We start from the raw sequence: 19,556 nt of genomic DNA, 5'->3' as shown, positions 1-19,556 counted from the left end.
ATTTCACACACTCACAAAAACAGACACAACAATGAAACGTTATAATCAAGAACTTATTTAATGCTTTGATAGTGTTTGCAGTGTTTCATCTACAACTTTTTCAGTGGAATGTTAATTTCAGGAATGTATGTTTAGCATTTTTTAAAACAAAAATCGATCTCAATAATGCAATTCAAATAGCACACATTTAAATTGTAGTGTTTCATCATTAAAACTTCACAGTGCAATATTAATCATTTGTTGAATGTATATTTTGGATTTTTGAAACAAAAAATGGTGATAACCGGCCATTTTTATTATTCTTAATAATGCTCAATAAAGGTTCCATTATGAATTTAGTCATGTATATGTTGAGGCATCAGTTTCCAGCAGGACTCCACGTGTTAATTCTACCTGAGTACAAACATACAACAAACTAGATCTGTATTTAAAAATGTATCAATGTTAGATTTCAAAAAGTCAGTCCAAGAACATCCAAAGTTCTCTAACAAGAGTCTTAAATGGATAGTTCACCCAAAAATGAAAATTCTATTATTTACTCATTCTCATGTCTTTTTAAACCTAATATATTGATAACCAATCAATTTTGGTTCCCATTGACTTTCACTGTATGGACCAAAAATACAAGACAAATATATATGAAACTGTTTGGTTATCAACAGTTTTCAAACGATCCTTTGTGCTGAACAGAAGAAAGAAATGGATGCAGGTATGAAACAACATAAGGGTGAGTATACAGTTTTTGGGTGAACTGAGTACTAAGTTGTCTAGTCTGCTTATTTGTTTAGTTGTGTATCATAGCTGTATTGTAGTATTTCTCTATGAGTTCTGACACCAGACTGCAGCATTACGGAACATGCTAAGCCACGGCGAGGCCTCCAATGATCCCCTGAGGTGCTGAGGGGCCCAAGCCCACTGCCAGCCCAGCACGCCCCGCTCTGGATGTGGCATCATGGCCAGGTGACGGCCATCTGCTGAGCAGATGCCAGACACCCCTTGCGCAGAACCGTTGGGGTTCATGGGATAGATTTCAGTTGGGTTGCCCGAGTCGTCCACATAACGAAGAGGAGCCAAAGAGGCACTGATTAGTTTCTGCTGAGCCTCAGGAGAGCTAAACTGCATCAGACCTATGGAACAAACAAGAGGAGTTTTTAAAAAGTCATTCAAGAGGAACAACACATACTGTAATGCAGAGTTTTTGCCTTTGTATACTTGTCAACAAAACTTTTGAGATTTAAAAAATAAATCAATTAAAAATAAACCTTTTAACACAAATTAGCTGTTTAATGTTAATTAAAAAAATATGTAAATTTATTTATGATGGAAATAATTGTCAAAAAAAGAATAATAATACAATCTCTAGTAATATAAAAAAAAAAAAAAAAAAAAAGTAAAACTAGTTTTAAAAATACCTAATTTTTAAAAAAATATTATGTATTTATTTTTTTTTATTTATTTTTTCCCTAGTGGTTTCAGACTTTTGGAACTAACTTGCAGTAGAAGTAAATGCATTTTTCAAGTTCAGTGTTATGACTGTGAACATATTTCTAACCTTCTCCATGAGCAACCCAAACGCCCAGAGCAGATCCCTCCATTCCCTTAAGCATGATGGCTGGAGAGGGCAGGATACCTACGCTCACAAACCTTGATTCGAACCGGCCAGATTTGTTATGGGTCAAAGTAACATCAGAACCTATAAAGTAAAAGAAATGAAGTGAATGCACAAAAAAAAAAAAAAAAAAAAAAAAAAAAATAATAAAATAAAATGAAATGAATAAATAAAATAAACACTAAGAAATAAAATAAAATGAAAAAATGAAAAATAAAATAAAAATACAATAAAATAAAAATAAAATGAAGTAAAAACTATGAAATAAAATAATAAAATAAACAATAATAAATAAAATAAATAAAATAAAAAAAAAAAATAAAAAAGATAACAAAAAATAAAATAAATTAAAAATGAATAAAAAAAAAAAAAAAAAAAATAAAAATGAAATTAAATATAATATAATACAAACTACTAAATAAGATAAAATAATAAAAACTATAACATAAAATAATGAAATAAACAATAAGAAATAAAATAAAATAGTAAAATAAAAAAATAAAATAAATTTAAAAATTAAATGAAATAAAATCTAAAAACTAAAAATAAAATGAAAATAAAAAATAAGAAATAAATTAAAAATGAATAAAAATAAAATAAAAAATAAGAAATAAAATATAATACAAACTACGAAATAAGATAAAATAATAAAAATAAAATAAAAAATAAAATGAAGTAAAGTAAAACAAAATAAAAAAAAAGAAAAAAATAAAATGAAATAAAATAAAAACTTAAAAAGAAAAAGAAAATAAAGAAATAACAAAAATGAAAATAATAAATAATAAAAACAATGACAAAAACTATAAAATAAAAATACAATAAAATAAAAATACGAAATTAAATAAAATAAAAATATAATAAAATTAAATAAAATTAAAATAATGAAATTAAATAAAATTAAAATGTTTATAAAAATAGAATACAGTGAGATTACTTCGAAAGAAGGTACTGGGTAAATTCTTGAGTGTTCTGATTGCCATTGACACATAATAAGAATGAGACTAAAAATTTTATCTCTCACCTCCACCCTCTCTTTCACCCACCCAGCCCAGCAAAGCCATGAGCTGACATCCGTTACACACTCCTAGACTCAGCGTGTCATTACGATTGCGGAAGCGCTCAAACTCCTCACGAGCCTTGGGGTTAAAGGTCACTGTGGCAGCCCACCCTGATGAATAAGGAAAAAGTCAAAGCATTTGATTATCAGCTGAAGAACAAGTGCTAAGAACCAGTCAATTTCAGTATGCAAGTGACAAGGCCAATACTTAATACCCTATGTTCCGATCCCAAATCTAAGGTCATACAAACATTCAATGCTGGGGATGAGTAAATGCTTGTTATCATTATAAAGCAGAACTAACATACAGTTCAGCAATGATATGTAAGATTGCTGCAACATGCAATAGTGTGATTTTCACCTTTAGCCGACCCCAGCACATCTGCATAGCTAAAACCACCCACAAACACCACAGCTCGGAAAGGGTCAAGGGTCGTGGAGCCTGAGCACAGGTCCTGCATTGTGACATCCCACACCTTCAGATCGTACAAGGAAAAAGGTCAAATGTCAAAATGAATTAAACTCAGCCTTGCTAGAGGTTAAAAGGAAACAAACAGCGTTTGTGCTATTAGTGAACAAACGTCATCCCTAAATTCTTTTACTTACTACAAACTCTTATTTAAAAACACAAACTTATAACTTTCGTGGTGTCTTTACCTCAAATCCAGCCATGAACAAAGCAGCAGACATCTCTCGGTCTCCATTACTGCCTTCCTCTCTCACAACAGCTACACGAGGTTTCCCTGAAGCTGAAACACAATCCAAATATTTTAGTATGTAGGTCAAGTGTGAATACAGGAACGATTTGTGATTGTAAAACTAGTTCATGGCCTCACAGAGCTCTTTAGTGATGGGTGTTTGAGAGGGGTCAAAGGTGAGCTTGAGGTACGGCTGTGTGCGAGAAGCAAGCCCTTCTTCTTCCTCTTGGACACACAGTGGATTGGCCTGCAGTCGCTCCAGTTGAAAACTAGTACTTTCCCAAATCGCCCTAAGTGTGGGCAGACGCTCATTCAGCACTTCCTGTCCACACAGACTTACTTTGACCTACAAGACAGTATGGAGAAGAAATCAGCAGTTATTGAATGCTTTTTTGTGCACACTTAAATCACTGAGGTCCAATAGTATTTCACTGAGCTCCATTAATCAGTGCACATGCTTTTAAATGAAAAGAACTCAGCTCACCATGGCATCGGGTCCAAAACCAGAAGTTCTGCCGATTCTGTGACAGACGAGATCAGCATCTGTGTATCTCTGACAGACGGTCGATGCATTACTCTCATAAACCTCCAAAACCAGACCGAGCTCCTCTGAAAAAAGAGCCTCCATCACTGAAAGAGAGGAATGAGTAGAGACGTAGGAAATGTCTATGGCTAGGGCTGCAACGATTCCTCAATTCTATTCGCGTATTTAATTTTAAAAAACCATTGAATGCATTTTGCCTGTGTCGAGTAGTACCGGAAATGGCACATTCCACATACTGAAACTATTTTAAAATCATGATGAATTAAATAAATATATGCAATGCAGGTTTAACATATGCTTTTTAATTATATACGTGTGTATTTTAAATATGTGCGCGTCAGAGTGGCTCCGTTCACAGTAAATGCTGCTACACAAACTACTATCATTTACATGATCTCAAACTCCATCTGGGTTTATAATGTTCATCTGATATTTCATCAGATTTGTAAGGTAAATCACTTATAAACCTACACAAACACAGCAGAATACATCAATCGTTCTCAATATGCTAACTGCTCATAGTAACTTCAAAATAAAATTTTAAACCCACACGTTTTGATGTCCACATATTCAAGAAATTACAGTGGTTGTAGCTTTTCTATCATAAAGAAATGACCAAATATTAAAGATTAAGTGGATATTTAAATTAAATGTTTGTTGAGTCAATATTAAACAAGGATTAGATTGATCAGTAAAAATAATCGTCAGGCCATTGGCGCCCTCTGCAGGCATTTGTTATAATGCGTAATGTACATTAATTATTGTTTATAATACATTATGTATTTGAACAGTAAATGTATTTGTTCAATAAAACCATGTGATTACTTGCTTTTGATACTGTATTTGAATCAATTATTATTGTCTCATTGCTATAATATATGTATTTTAAGCCATTTCAAAGGCTATTTTTCACTTATTTTTATTACTGCAGGAAAAATAATTATCCGATTACTCGATTAATCATCAGAATAATCGACAGATTACTCGATTACTAAAATAATCGTTAGTGACAGCCCTGTCTATGGCTATGTTTTCATCCAAGCTGCAAATTTATTCTCGTGAAAAATCTGAATAATCACAAATTACATTACAATTTATAACAATATTTATAACATTATTGTAATAAATTATATATTTTACAATCATATTTTTACACAATTACACAAAGAATTTACACAGTTAAGTAACTAGTTGACTAGTAAAAACACTGATTTTTTTTTAAATAAATGCTAATTCAAGATATTAATAAGAAGTAATACAGCTGCAAGCAGTAATTACTGGGGTTCAACTCTTAAGGCATTTTAGCATATATGGAAAATGACATTACATAGTATTTACAGCAAGGCTGTACCCACCTAAATCAACGATTAAAAAAGCATTTTTGGCAAATCCAGGTAATTTACCATACAACAGGGTGACCAGACGTGCTACTTTTCGGGGACAAATATTTAGTACAGGATTTCTAAATTGCCTAAAATAACCAGGTGTTGGCTGTTTGCTCTGTGCCCTTTGATTGTTGTACGACATCAACGTACCGCAAAAGCTATAGAGAGCAGAGCAGACGGGCCCATGCTTTCAAATCGCTCTTGCAGTACTTCGATGTCATACAATAATCGATTGGCACAATGCAAATAGCCAACACCTAGATATTTTAGGCAATTTGGAAATCCTGTGCTGAACATGTCCCAAGGAAGTGGCACGTTGGGTCACCCTACCATAGAAATATGATGTTTCTATAACATTTATGACTATTAAAGCGCTAGCTGTGGTCTGATTGCCTTAAAACTTTGCATGCTTGTTTAGAATCACCTGTCATGTGCTCACCAGGTTTTGTGAGATTTTGAGTTTTCCATTAAGGATTAAAGTGGTTTTGGGTAAATTCAGACAGGCCCCTTTTCTGAAAAACCCCGTTATAGCTTTCTAAAGGGTAAATATAACTTTTTTTTATAATTATTGGCCTAAAGAGTCCAGAAAATTGTACTGCAGTGCTTTTTTTCCAGATTGAGTGAAAAACCTAGAACTAGTTTGGAAAAGGTTTTTTTTTGCATCTTCTCAATCATTTAACAAACAATTTGACTGACAGCAGTGGTTCTAGAAGCAAAGTTGTCTGGAATAAGGATTTCTATCATATGATACAAATATGCGCGCAAAACCACACAACGTACAATCGTTTACATCAGGGGTGCTCAACCCTGGTCCTGGAGATCGACTTTCCTGCAGAGTTCAGCTCCAACCCTAATCAAACACACCTGTCTGTAATTATCAAGTGCTCCTTCAGATCCTAATTAGCTGGTTCAGGTGTGTTTGGTCAGGTTGGAGCTGAACTCTGCAGGAAAGTCGACCTCCAGGATCAGGGTTGAGCACCTTTGGTTTGCACCCTTGAAAAATGCAATATTGCCCCCAGTGGCTGATTTCTTTAAAATTTCTCTCAGACCTTTGAAGCCATGAGTTGAACAGGCCTACTGACATTTGTTCCAGTCGGCCTCTTTTAACCTTGTCTAACAGGTGCTCAAATTTGTTGACCAATGGCGGCCATGTTTTTTGAAATTTGCAAATGTCCTTGTACACACTTGTGGCACTTTGGACCAAGAGCGCGTACATCGATTTTCATGTTGATAGGACAAATGGTTGCGTAGTTATAGCCATTTTTATGTTTTTTTCCCTCTTATAGTGCCAGTAAGTGGCCAAGCTCTGCAATTTTTTTTTCCTGGGAACTCAGATTAAGCTCTTACATGTTCTTCACTCGGCATGGCTGCATGTGTCAGTGGAGAAAAATTCAGGAGTTATAGGCATTTTACTAAAAGTGGCCCCTTTCAAACGGTTTGGTCTGCATAATCAGTTTTATGTGGAGATTGCTGATCTGTGACCACTCTAACAACTACAATATGGTTTCAGCGCTATGCGCTTGCACACCAATTTTTTTTTAGAGAAATATAACAAAAAAAATGTATTCACCTCAAATCAGTGTATGCAATTTTTTTTTGCAAACAAAACTTTCAAAATGCACATGTTGGTATTTTTGTGCAGCGTAATAAAAAAGTAGATGGAAACTGGCTGACTTGGACTAGTGAAAAGGCTTCTTTTTTCCAAGACATAAATCATTTTTTTATTACCAACCATCAACGCCTTCTAAAGGCAAGTCCACGTCCATCCCACGATTCCCTGCAAAGGCCATCTCTAGCAGACAGGAAATGAGCCCTCCATCACTGACATCATGTCCTGCGGTCAGGAGTCCATCTGCAATATAAAGTTAAAACCAACAGACTGTAGAGATAAAATGCCACTGCACTTTGAGAATCGACAAATATAGGGGCAGCAGAGTTTGGGAGGAGCAAAAACTGTTCCTAGATCAGCTTGTGTATGTTTTTTTTTAACAGTGTAGTTTTGAAAGAATTACATTATTAACGTATCAATATATGAGATGAAGTAAAAACAAAAACAAATCATAATTGCACATACTGACCCTGGATCAGTGTCTGTGTGGTGTTGAAGCAGGCAGAGAGTTTTTCTGGCTGATCCAGATCTGGACTGCAGTCTCCAAGCTGTCCGTAACATTGAGCTAGAGCAGAGCCGCCCAGCCTGTATTTACCTGAGCTCACAGGCACATACAGAAGCACACCTGACAAAGGATGAGAGAGAGTGTGAGAGATGTACACACTAGTATATAATAGCAAAAATATAAGGCCGATGTGAGAGGTTTAAAGTGGTAAAGATCCAGGATCAACCTTTGCCATCAGGGTTGTCCAGGTCAGGGGTCACAGTAGCAGTGATATCAGGACACACAGCATACACAGAGATAACTAGAGCACCTAAAACACAAAGACAGCAGTTTGTAGTGTGACAAAATTCAGGCAATGTTTTATCTACTGTAGAATAAAAATCGCATACAACGAAGTACGTGTAAGGGCAAAGGCCTAGTTGAGTACTAAAGAACCCAACTACTGAACTGAAGTAAAACTAGATCTGAATTGTGTAAATGTATCTTTGCTTGCTGTACGCAACAATGGAATGTGCTTTTCCCACTGAATCCCTCACCTAAAGCATGCAGTTACAAGTGAACGCATCATGTAGCACTGAGGATGTGACATCGATTGTGATGAGAGATGATGGCATGTGCTTCCAGATGCATCCAAGATTTAAAAAATAAATGTTTTTAATTCTTACAAAATGATATATATTATATTTATTATATAAACATTTTGTTTATAAATACTACTCTTTAGAAGTTTATTGTGTGTTGTTAAAAAAAATCAACTGTCCATTCCTAATTCAGGCATGCATTAAACAGGTACCTGGGGCCTTAACAGTTTCTCCACTGACACGTGCGGCCATGCTGAGTGAATCTTTTCCCCCATCCACAGCCACTCCCAGTTGACCCATCACTTCACACATGGCCTGACACGCCTCCCACAGACACACTCCCTCTCCTGGCAGCTTGGCAGCCCACATCCAGTTACCGCTGCATTTTACATCCTGTGAAGATATGCACAGATATCCTTGAGTGACAAGTGTGTGCGTTTTTTTTAATTACATGTATTTAACATATTCAAAAATGCAAAGACTTCTTCACCTTGAGAGAAGACACTCTTGCAAACACCAGGTTAGTGAGAGCTTCTCCCACAGCCATACGAGCCCCAGCTGCCGGTGACACCAGCCCTTTGATTGGCTGCTCGCCTATCGCTGTGGCTGCACCCTGGAGGCTGAATGGAGATAGGGCAACAACAGCTACATCAGCCAGTGGAGTGTGAAGAGGACCCACACACTGTTGCTGAGCAACCAGACCAGTGACAGATCGATCAACCTGGAACAGAAGGTTTTGCGTAAAATGTATTGCATTTCGTTTGCAATTCCTTTGTAACGCCTGTATATTAGCTAAGTCAATTAATTGATTATATATTTAGAGTAAATTAAATTAATTAAAGGATTAGTTCACTTCCAGAATTTACATTTTTTGATCATTTGCTCACCCCAAGTCATCCAATATGTTCACATCTTTCTTACTTCAGTCAAAAAGAAAGTTTTTAAGGAGAGTTTTATGCAGGATTTTTCTCCATATAGTGGATTTTAATGGTGCCCAATAGGTTGAAGTTCCAAATTGCAGTTTCAACGGGCTCTACACGATCCCAGCCAAGGCATTAGCGTCTTATCTAGTGAAATGATTGGTAATTTGATTGGTCAAGCTGCACTGAAACAGCAGTCTGGACCTTCTACCTGTTGGCTTCCAATGGTGTCCACTATATGGAAAAAAACTGGATTGTTTTCCTCCAAAACCTTAATTTCTTTCTGACTGAAGAAAGAAAGACTTCAACATTATGGATGACATGGGGGTGAGTAAATTATCAGGAATTTTTTATTCTGGAAGTAAACTAATCCTTTAAAATAATTAAATATATGTAATAAAAAAACACAATAAAGTTAAAAATGGCAAGATAATGATACATTTTAATGTCTGGACATACACCGACCAAAATCATAAATGCAACACTTTTGTTTTTGCCCCCATTTTTCATGAGCTGAACTCCAAGATCTAAGACTTTTCTATGTACACAAAAGGCCTATTTCTCTTCAATATTTTTCACAAATCTGTCTAAATCTGTGTTAGTGAGCACTTCTCCTTTGCCGAAATAATCCATCCACCTCACAGGTGTGGCATATCAAGATGCTGATGCCTCACAGGTGTGCCTTAGGCTGGCCACAATAAAAGGCCACTCTAAAATATGCAGTTTTATCACACAGCACAATGCCACAGATATTGCAAGTTTTGAGGCAGCATGCAATTGGCATGCTGACTGCAGGAATGTCCACCAGAGCTGTTGCCCGTGAATTGAATGTTCATTTCTCTACCATAAGCCATTTCCAAAGGCGTTTCAGAGAATTTGGCAGTACATCCAACTGGCCTCACAACCGCAGACCACGTGTAACCACACCAATCCAGGACCTCCACATCCAGCATCTTCATCTCCAAGATCGTCTGAGACCAGCCACCCAGACAGCTGCTGCAACAATCGGTTTGCATAACCAAACAATTTCTGCACAAACTGTCAGAAACCGTCTCACGGAAGTTCATCTGCATGCTCATCGTCCTCATCGGGGTCTCGACCTGGCTGCAGTTTGTCATCGTAACCGACTAAGCAAATGCCGATGGTGTTTGGCACTTTGGAGAGGTGTTGTCTTCATGGATGAATCCCGGTTTTCACTGTACAGGGCAGATGGCAGACAGAGTGTATGGCGTCGTGTGGGTGAGCGGTTTGCTGATTTGTCAATGCTGTGGTTCGAGTGGCCCATGGTAGTGGTGGTTTATGGTATCAGCAGGTGTATGTTATGGACAACGAACATAGGTGCATTTTATTGAAGACATTTTGAATGCACAGAGATAACGTGACAAGATCCTGAGGCCCATTGTTATGCCATTCACCCACGACCATCATCTCATGTTGCAGCACAATAATGCACACCCCCATGTTGCAAGAATGTGTACACAATTCCTGAAAGCTGAAAACATCCCAGTTCTTGCATGGCCAGCATACTCACCGGACATGTTACCCATTGAGGATGTTTGGGATGCTCTGGATCGGCATATACGACAGCGTGTTCCAGTTTCTGCCAATATCCAGCAACTTCACACAGCCATTGAAGAGGAGTGGACCAACATTCCACAGGCCACAATCAACAACCTGATCAACTCTACGCGATGGAGATGTGTTGCACTGCATGAGGCAAATGGTGGTCACACCAGATACTGACTGGTTTTCTGACCCCCCTGGACCCCCCCAAAACAGTAAAACTGCACACCTGTGCAATAATCATGCTGTCTAATCAACATCTTGATATGCCACACCTGTGAGGTGGATAGATTATCTTGGCAAAGGAGAAGTGCTCACTAACACAAATTTAGACAGATTTGTGAACAATATTTGAGAGAAACAGCCTTTTTGTGTACATAGAAAAAGTCTTAGATCTTTGAGTTCAGCTCATAAAAAATGGGGGCAAAAAAAAAAGTGTTGCATTTATACTTTCGGTCAGTGTATTTGGAAGTGTAGAGATTGGCACTAGTCAGAAACAGACATGCAATCTATTTCTGGCCTACCATTTGTGTACCACTGCAATACTCAACTACACAAAGGTCATATATTATTATGCATGTGCCAAGGTGTAAGTATTGTACCTTGTTGGTGAGGTAGCGCTTACTGGCCACTGCAGGCAGCCGGAGAACTCTTTCCAGAGCTGGAAGGACAGAAAGACCCACAGGAAGAGAGAGAGGCTGCAGAGACACAGCCATGTGCTCCAATACAAACTCCTAAAAATATATATGTAACTGACTGAGTGGAAAGCAACATAAATGTAAAACAACCCAAAGAGCATAATTTGATCAGTTAAAGGATTAAAGGATTCCTTGATAATTTACTCACCACCACATCAAATATGTTGATGTTAAAAATTAATAATTTAAATAAATAAATAAATAAGGTTTTTGATGTTTTTTTTTCCCCAATGGGAGCCGATGGGTTGAAGGTCCAAATTACAGTTTCAATGCAACTTCAAAGGGCTCTACACAATCCAAGCTGATGAATAAGAGTTTTATATTGTGAAACGTGGTTAAAAAGCATAGTTACATATTTTTTTTTTTAAATAATTTCGCTAGATAAGACCCTTATTCTTTGGCTGGGATCGTTTAGAGCAATGGTTCCCACTGCATGTTTTCCGTGTCTCCTTAATCAAACACATTTCAGATCATCAGCAGTAAAGACTCCAAGACCTGAAATGGGTGTGTCAGACAAAGGAGAGATGCAAAATGTGCAGTGCTGGGGGGCCTCCAGGAACATGGTTGGGAACCACTGGTTTAGAGCTCTTTGAAGCTGCAATTTGGACCTTCAACCCATTAGTCCTCATTGAAAAGAAAAATCCTGGAATGTTTTCCTCAAAAGCCTTAATTTCTTTTTGACTGAAGAAAGAAAGACATGAACATCTTGAATGACATGGCGGTGAGTAAATTATTAGGAATTTTTTATTCTGAAAATAAACTATTCCTTTAAATTTGAAAGTCTAGACACTGCAGTTCAAAAATCAGCCAAGAGAGGGTGCACTCTACCACAATGTCTAAATTCTTTGTCAGCAATGCTCTTAATGAAGTCTTGAGCAGATTTAGGCCATGTTTGGTAGAGTTTAATTAACAAAAATAGATTGATTTTGCACCTTTTGTGGCATCTTTCCCAGGACCCAATCCAGCTCCAGATCCACAGGGCACCGCCCACTATCAAGCCCATCAGTCTGTTTACACAGGTCGTCCAACAACACAATCTATAGAGCAATACATCATGTCAAGTATCATCTAAAAATACACTTGTTATAGCTTAAAAAAAACGTAGTTTCACTCACCTTGCCATCACCAGTTATCTTGCCCACAAAGTCAACAGGACATTTCTCCCTCTGACACACCCTCTCGAGGAAGCTCCGGTCAGAGGGGCGGAGCAACAGAGCATTACTTTCCTGATACTCTGCCCCCCACAACTCCAAAACACTGAGGGTGGGGTCACCTCTCTGAGCATTAGAGCAAAATATGTATATATGTAACACTTTGACATAAAAATCAAGAAACAGATGTTTTATCAAAGTCTTTATCTCACCTTAAACATGCTAGTGTAGATAACAGCACCAGCAGGCTCACTCAGCTCCTTCAACACATTACCTACATAAATAAAAAGATGTTTTAACATGTTTCTGTTGTTAAGTAGGGAAATACTGCACTTCAAAAAAATTGCCCCCAGCATTACCATTGCCCCCAGCACCCTGATCATGAATGCTACAAATGGGGTTTCCTTCCTCTCGCTCCAGGCAGGCCCTAAGAGCTCGGTTCATCTTCTGCTCCATTTCAGCATCTCCTCTCTGAACTGCTCCAAGATCCCTGGCACTGGAGTTATCACCTTGAACCTAAAATAATACAGTACACACAAGCACGCATTAAGATGCATCATTGTACAGTCTATGAAAAAAAGATGCAACACACAGACATGCTCTGCAAACACAAAAAAACCCACTGAATTTTAGAGCAGCTTGTATAATAATTTAATTTAAAAATTTTTGTGTACCTGTACAGAAGAGGCAGCACCTCCCCCAACACCGATCCTGTACACAGGACCTCCAATTTTCACCACCTCCATACCTGCCAAGGACAAGAGGGAAAAAAAAAAATAGATGAATGAAAAGAAAAAGCTATTTATAATCACCTACCATTCAGTTTGTTGCCAGTTAGATTTTTTAAAAAGAAATTAAAGCTTTTATTTAACAAGGATGCATTAAATTAATTAAAAGCAGCAGTAATTACTTGTATAAAGATCTATATTCCAAATGAACACTGTTCTTTTGAACTGAAAATTTTATTAGGGTTTCCACAAAATGGCAATACAAATGCTTTCAGCATTGATAATAAGAAATGATTCTTGAGCACCAAATCCACATATTAGAATGATTTCTGTAAGATCATGTGAAACTGAAGACTGGAGTAATGGTGCTGAAAATTCAGATTTGCCATAAATGCATTCCTAAAACAATTATGATGCATTAGGTGTATATTTGTCCTTGTGTACCTGGTGCAGCCTGTTCTTTCTTCACATGCTGGTCCTCGATAGAGCCCAACCCACCACTGAACATGATCGGCTTGATCCACTCCCGCCGCTCACCGTTAGCCAAACGCATTCCAAACGAACGAGCAAAGCCTTAATGGGAAGAAAGGAACAAGTAAACAACTGTAAACACAAGCTAATAGCCACAAAAAACAGATGGCTGTTGTCCTGTTAGTTTTCACCTGCTAGGACTGGCTCCCCAAACTTATTGCCATAGTCAGAGGCTCCATCACTGGCCTCTATGGCCACCTGGAGTGGAGAAGCAAAGCTGGACGGGTACTCCCACCCATCTTCTTCCCATGGGAGTACATACCCTGAGAAGAGAGAAGATCCAGATATGGGAAAGTGTGCTTACAAAACAAAATAAGGCAAAGAATGAACTCTAAGCTGAGTTTTAGGGCATTATTTAGTTATGTTGTTGTGGTTTACGCTTGAAACCGAACAAATGGATTAACATTTTCAGGAGTCCAATGATTTGAGGCTTACCTGGGATATGGAGGTTGCCGAAGCAGTACCCAGCTGTGCCTGCGATCACATGACCACCCTTTCCAGCACTCTGCACATCTCTGATTCGCCCACCGGTACCTGTGGTGGCTCCGCTGAATGGAGCAACACCTGGGTGTAAAAAAGAGCATTTTATAACTCAAATATAAACATTATTGTTGTTAAACAAAAACAAAACAAAACATTGTTTTCAATAAGTAAAATAAAGCTGAAAAAAATAAAAATAAAAAAATTGACTGGTAGTTTATATATATATGTGTGTGTGTGTGTGTGTGTGTGTGTGTGTGTGTGTGTGTGTATATATATATATATATATATATATATATATATATATATATATATATATATATATATACACACACACACACACACATATATATATAAACTACCAGTCAATTTTTTGAAAATTTATCATGTTTACTAAAAATTTTCTAGCATCCATTTATTTGATCCAAAGTACAGCAAAAACAGTAAAATGTTGAAGTATTTTTACCATTTAAAATTGCTTTTTTTGCTTTTTATTCCTGTGATTTCAAAGCTGAATTTTTAGCATCATTACTCCAGCCACGTGATTATTCAGAAATCATTGTAATATTCTGATTTGCTGCTCAAAAAACATTATTATTATAATTATTATTATGATGTTGAAAACAGGTGAGTATATATATAACTGAATTAAATAAATTTACATGACATGGAAACCAAACAAAAATTATTACAAAATTTAAATGAAAACTAAAAATATACAAATAAAATATTTATATAAATAAAAGAAACTCAAGATATAAAATAAACTTTAATAGAATATAAATAAAACACTAAAACAGTACTGCTCAATATACTATAATATTAAAATATTTTCAAAAATATTTGAATACTTGAATGCTATAACTAGGGTTTGACTGATATGTGTTTTTCAAGACCAATGCTGATACTGATTATTACAGATCAAGTAGACCGATAACCAATATTTTGAATCGATAGACATGTCGAGCATAAAAATGAAAATTAATGTCAAAATTAAGAATAACAACGGCTTTATCTAAATGCTTTTCAACTATTTTATTTGGCAAATTGGTTTTGAAAACGACCGATAACGATAACCAGAAAAATGCTGATAATCACTGATAATCAGTCAACCCCTAGCTATAATTAATATTTTGCTTATTGTTCACGCTGTCAGTAAAAACTATTTTAATTCTCAATAGAATTATTTTAGGTTGGCCTTTACACGTGGAAAAAAAAGTGAGCAGATTAAATGTAATTAGGATCAGACCAGTGGGGAAGTTGTGTGTCTCTGCAGTGAAGATGACGTGTCTGGTAGCATGTCTGGTTTTATAGAGACTGGCTTGTGCAGGGTTTGTGGGATACATACACTCCAGGTCCATGCCTTTAATGCCACTACAAACACACAAGAAACTCATTTTGAGACATTCTGCCCAAATGCTGTTCAAATGGTTTGACACTCACGGCGATGCATCTAACCTGCTGTTGTCACAGAATTTGATGACATTGTTCTGGTTGCTATGGTGCTGAGTGCCCATAATAAGACTGAAGAGTGTCTCCTTCTGCTCTTCTCCGTCAATGATCATTCTCCCTCGGAAGAACCAGTGGCGGCTGTGCTCACTGCAAAACAGAGAGAGCATGAGACGGTCATTGTATATGTTATCGCAGATAAAAGTCACACTTTCCTTTGGTGTTTATTCTCTGGAGAACACACACCTGTTTGACTGAGCCAGATCAAAGCATTCTACACTGGTTGGATTCCTTTTCACCCTCTGGAAGAGTGCAGTGTAGTAGTCCAGATCCCAAGAATCAAATGCCAATCCTGCTCATACATGCAAAAATAAAGGCAGACAGACAGACAGAGACCAGATCAAACACGGAATGAAGGAAAAAATTATCAGAGTTGAATGCAAAAACAAACAAAATATTCTAAAATGAGCCTTGCTAAGCACCTCCTCACTTAGTTACCACTGCTAACTAACAAGATTTACAAAACATCCAATTGGGACATAATTACAAGTCATAAAATGAGTGCAAGTGAACGAAAATGTTCTTAACGCATTTACTACAGTACTGTAAACTGTTACTTTTGACACTACAGTGATGATGTTAGTGCTGGGCAATGATTAATCGTGATTAATCACAGTTTTTGTGTACATAATATGTGTATGCACTGTGTATTTTTATTATGTATATATAAAGACACACACATACAGAATATATTTAGAAAACATTTACATGCATATATTACTATTCATATAATTTATATTATATAAATATATTTAATATATAAGCATAACATTTTTCTTAAACATAAACATGCATGTGTGTGTATATTTATATATACATAATAAATATACACAGTACACACACATATATTATGTGAACATTTTTTTTTCCGGATGCGATTAATCGTTGCCCAGCACTAAATAATAATATAACCCCTTTTTTAAAAATTGTTAAAAGCAAATAAAAGCGCTATTATAAGTGACACAGAAACAAATTTGTACTGCTTTTTTAGGATAATTTAAATAAAATTGCCATTACAACTATCAAAACAGACAGACGTTTTATAAATTTTTGTTCAAACATTTGAGAACGGTAACACTGTGAAATATCACTGCAAATTAAAAGACGTTTTTATTTGAATATATGTTAAAATATAATTTATTCCTGTGATGGCAAATCTGAATTTTCAGCATCCACATAATGTTTTTTTTTTTTTTTGCTCAAGATACATTTTGTATTATTATCAATGTTGAAAACAGTTTATCTTTGTGGAAAATGTCATTTTTTTCAGGATTTTCTGATTAATGAACAGCACTTTTTATTCATTTTATTTTATTTATTTATTTTTTAAACAATGTGAACGCCATTTTTGATTAATTTAAAGATTTATTTTTTGGCATTTTTGCCTTTATTAAGACAGGACAGATCAGTAGTGACAGGAAGCGAAGTGGGAGAGAGAGATGGGGGCGGGATTGGGAAAGGTCCTTGAGTCGGGATTCAAACACGGGACGCCCGGAGCGCAACGACGCTATATGTCGGTGCACTGCCCACAAAGCTATTGGTGCAGACCATTTTTAATGTGGCCTTAATTTCTTGCTGGATGCAAGATTTAATTTCTTTACAAATAAAAAATAAAACAACCTCAAACTTTTGGAAAACCTTGCAAAAACTTGTCTTAGAAAAAGGTGGCAAAAGGTCAGACTGAAAGGCCAATTCTATGTATGAAAACTAGTATGACCTACAGCCCAAAACAGAAATACCTTTACATTTTAATGGACTGTTGAGGATCTCTTTGTAATGAAGGCTTAAATAACAGAGTAACAACCAAAAATCTGTCACGTGACTTTTTATTTCTAACCCAGTAGGCCTTCACTAATCTTAGATGCAGGCAGTGAGCTTTGGTGCAACCCACCGGCTTACTGTCTCTCATACAGTCATTCATTCTTTCACACACCTCGTGATCTAATCAAATAGGCCCCTCTTATCTTGTGACATCTACCCTTCTTCTAATCATGTTAACTCTCATGTGACCTTAAAATACTGGATCATTATTTGTAGAAGCAGAGTTGCAGATCTCATCACTGAATGCTGCCTACACACACAGTTCTTAGGGCAGCTAATTAAATCATTTTTAAAATCTTTAGTCCTTAGCATTTAAGAATAATGTCATTTTCATATAGTTCATATGACACTGCTACTGGTTTTATATTGTTGTACTCATAATGTAATTACAAAATGGTAAGATGTATATCTATGAATGTCTTAAAGACCAACTGTTGGATGATTAATCTTCCTCTCACTAGGTAATACCACTGTTACTTCAAGATAAATATCATTATAAAGTCTTTTTTTATTATAAACATGGTTCAGACTCCAAAAACGTCTCTTACCAAGTTCATCATTGGCTTTCTCTAAGGCAGCACGACCTTTTCCTAGAATGTCCACTTCAAATACTTCCTGCGGCTGAATATCAACAGCAAACGACGTGATTGGCCGGGAGTAAACGCATTCGGTCATGCTGTCATACAAGCAGCAAATCAGTCTCTCAATCTCGCCGTCCTTCAGTACAACATTATTTCCCTCCTGGGGCTAGATGGAGAAGAAAAAGAGAGCTTTTAATCAAAATGGGTGGGAAAAAAATCTTACTGAAATGTAAAGCTATTATCCTGATTCCTGACCTTGATTAGATGCCTATGGGAAAGCTCCACTCTCGTCACCCGGCTCAGACCCGCGCTTTGGCAGATGGACACGGCATTGGTGGACCAAGCAGTGGAAAAGTTCAACCTTCAAAGGTCAAGATATATTTGAAATTTGTGATGTGAGTTATATTAAAGATTACAATGCCATATCACTATGATGAGACAGTTGTAGAGGCTACCTGGGTCCAATCTCCACCAGTCTTGCCCCATCCACTGGTTTTAAAGTGGGCTCCTCTGACAAGCTGACAGAATAAGGAGGACTAAACAACCAGCGCAATATATCTTTCTGCTCCACACTCAAAGACTCAGACCCTTGGAAAGAAAGAGATGATGATGAGCCAAAATTGTATTTATTTCATAACTAGAGCAGTCTGCAACATTAATACTGCTTTGAAACAACCTGTGTCATATACTGCAAATAAATGTGACCTGACTTGAGTCACAAACTCAGTACCATTTCTATACAATATTCTCTCACCATCCAGTTCTACATTGTAGCAAAGCTCTGTTGCTATATTGACATCTGGATACAGTTGTGCGATCCTTCGTATGACCCGACCTGTCCCGGTCTCCTCTCCTCTGTAAAACCGCACGACAGGCATGATCCTAAAAGAAAGACAGAGACAATATCCAGAACTTGTGCTGCAAACTTTTGCCTACTGGTGCATAACAGGAAAGCATTTCCTAACTTATCTTCATAAAATCTCAGCTCATTCAGTTACAGAGTACTTATGATTGGCTTCAATGGGGAATAGTGGATGAAGTCAAGGGTCAAACAAATAATTTGTGAGTTGCATCACAAGGCAGTCAATCACAACCTTGTTAGAAGTCACCTCTATAGTTTAAAAAAAAATGTATATGGATTAAATTGAAAGGTCAACTTAATTTAAATGATAAATAATAATATAAACACTCTTAGTATGTACTGTTGACAATGAGCTAAATATTAATAAGTACTATTTTTAGTGCTAACTCAGCTCTAAGAAGGTTGTTGTGACGTAACGGACTGCCTGCGAATTATTTACAAACTTTTCTTGTGCATATAAACTAACGTACATATTGTAATGGGAACACAAGTATGTTTCTAACTGCTCTTATTCAAAATGGTTAGCAATTATCTTACTTTTCGGTTGCTCGAGTAGTCCGCTGGTAGACTCGTGAGATGTGAGTTGGCCCACTGTGGGATGATGTTGACCACTGCAGACGCCACACAGATCCACGTGTGTCAGTGGATCACACACGAACCTTCCGCCACAAGGACTGGCCTCTATGCGCATGCGCAGATGTCTGTGTTTGATTAGGTAGTATTA

The 19,556-nt window shown here is 36.7% G+C and overlaps 1 protein-coding gene across 1 annotated transcript; it reads right to left on the bottom strand.

Annotated features, from left to right (window-relative positions):
* Positions 1–56: 56 nt before the first annotated feature.
* Positions 57–19,471, bottom strand: pfas (phosphoribosylformylglycinamidine synthase). Its single transcript, XM_051138467.1, has 29 exons — positions 19,370–19,471; positions 18,725–18,852; positions 18,426–18,558; positions 18,226–18,331; positions 17,938–18,136; positions 15,755–15,860; positions 15,518–15,658; positions 15,309–15,433; positions 14,015–14,143; positions 13,711–13,842; positions 13,493–13,621; positions 12,995–13,068; positions 12,680–12,836; positions 12,533–12,594; positions 12,285–12,446; positions 12,102–12,206; positions 11,074–11,205; positions 8,479–8,709; positions 8,201–8,381; positions 7,634–7,717; positions 7,372–7,527; positions 7,026–7,145; positions 3,849–3,994; positions 3,503–3,710; positions 3,324–3,415; positions 3,028–3,142; positions 2,631–2,777; positions 1,553–1,693; positions 57–1,127 (listed from the first exon to the last, which is right to left on the bottom strand). The coding sequence occupies exons 2-29, from the start codon at positions 18,846–18,848 to the stop codon at positions 820–822; spliced, it is 3,945 nt and encodes a 1,314-aa protein (XP_050994424.1). The 5' UTR covers positions 18,849–18,852; positions 19,370–19,471; the 3' UTR covers positions 57–819.
* Positions 19,472–19,556: the final 85 nt, after the last annotated feature.

This window comes from Labeo rohita, chromosome 20 (assembly GCF_022985175.1).
Source record: "Labeo rohita strain BAU-BD-2019 chromosome 20, IGBB_LRoh.1.0, whole genome shotgun sequence".
Classification (NCBI taxonomy): Eukaryota; Metazoa; Chordata; class Actinopteri; order Cypriniformes; family Cyprinidae; genus Labeo; species Labeo rohita.
Note: the sequence above shows the minus strand (reverse complement) of the source record. Positions and strands in the feature narration are given on the sequence as shown.

What these genes read in the sequence shown, in the direction of transcription:
- pfas (XM_051138467.1), bottom strand. Translation starts at nt 18,848, where the DNA reads ATGCCTGTCGTGCGGTTTTACAGAGGAGAGGAGACCGGGACAGGTCGG. An exon ending in GACACACAACTTCCCCACTG is followed by an intron (nt 14,144 to 15,308) that starts GTCTGATCCTAA and finishes TTTTACACCCAG; the next exon opens with GTGTTGCTCCATTCAGCGGA. An exon ending in GTGCTGCCTCTTCTGTACAG is followed by an intron (nt 12,837 to 12,994) that starts GTACACAAAAAT and finishes GTATTATTTTAG; the next exon opens with GTTCAAGGTGATAACTCCAG.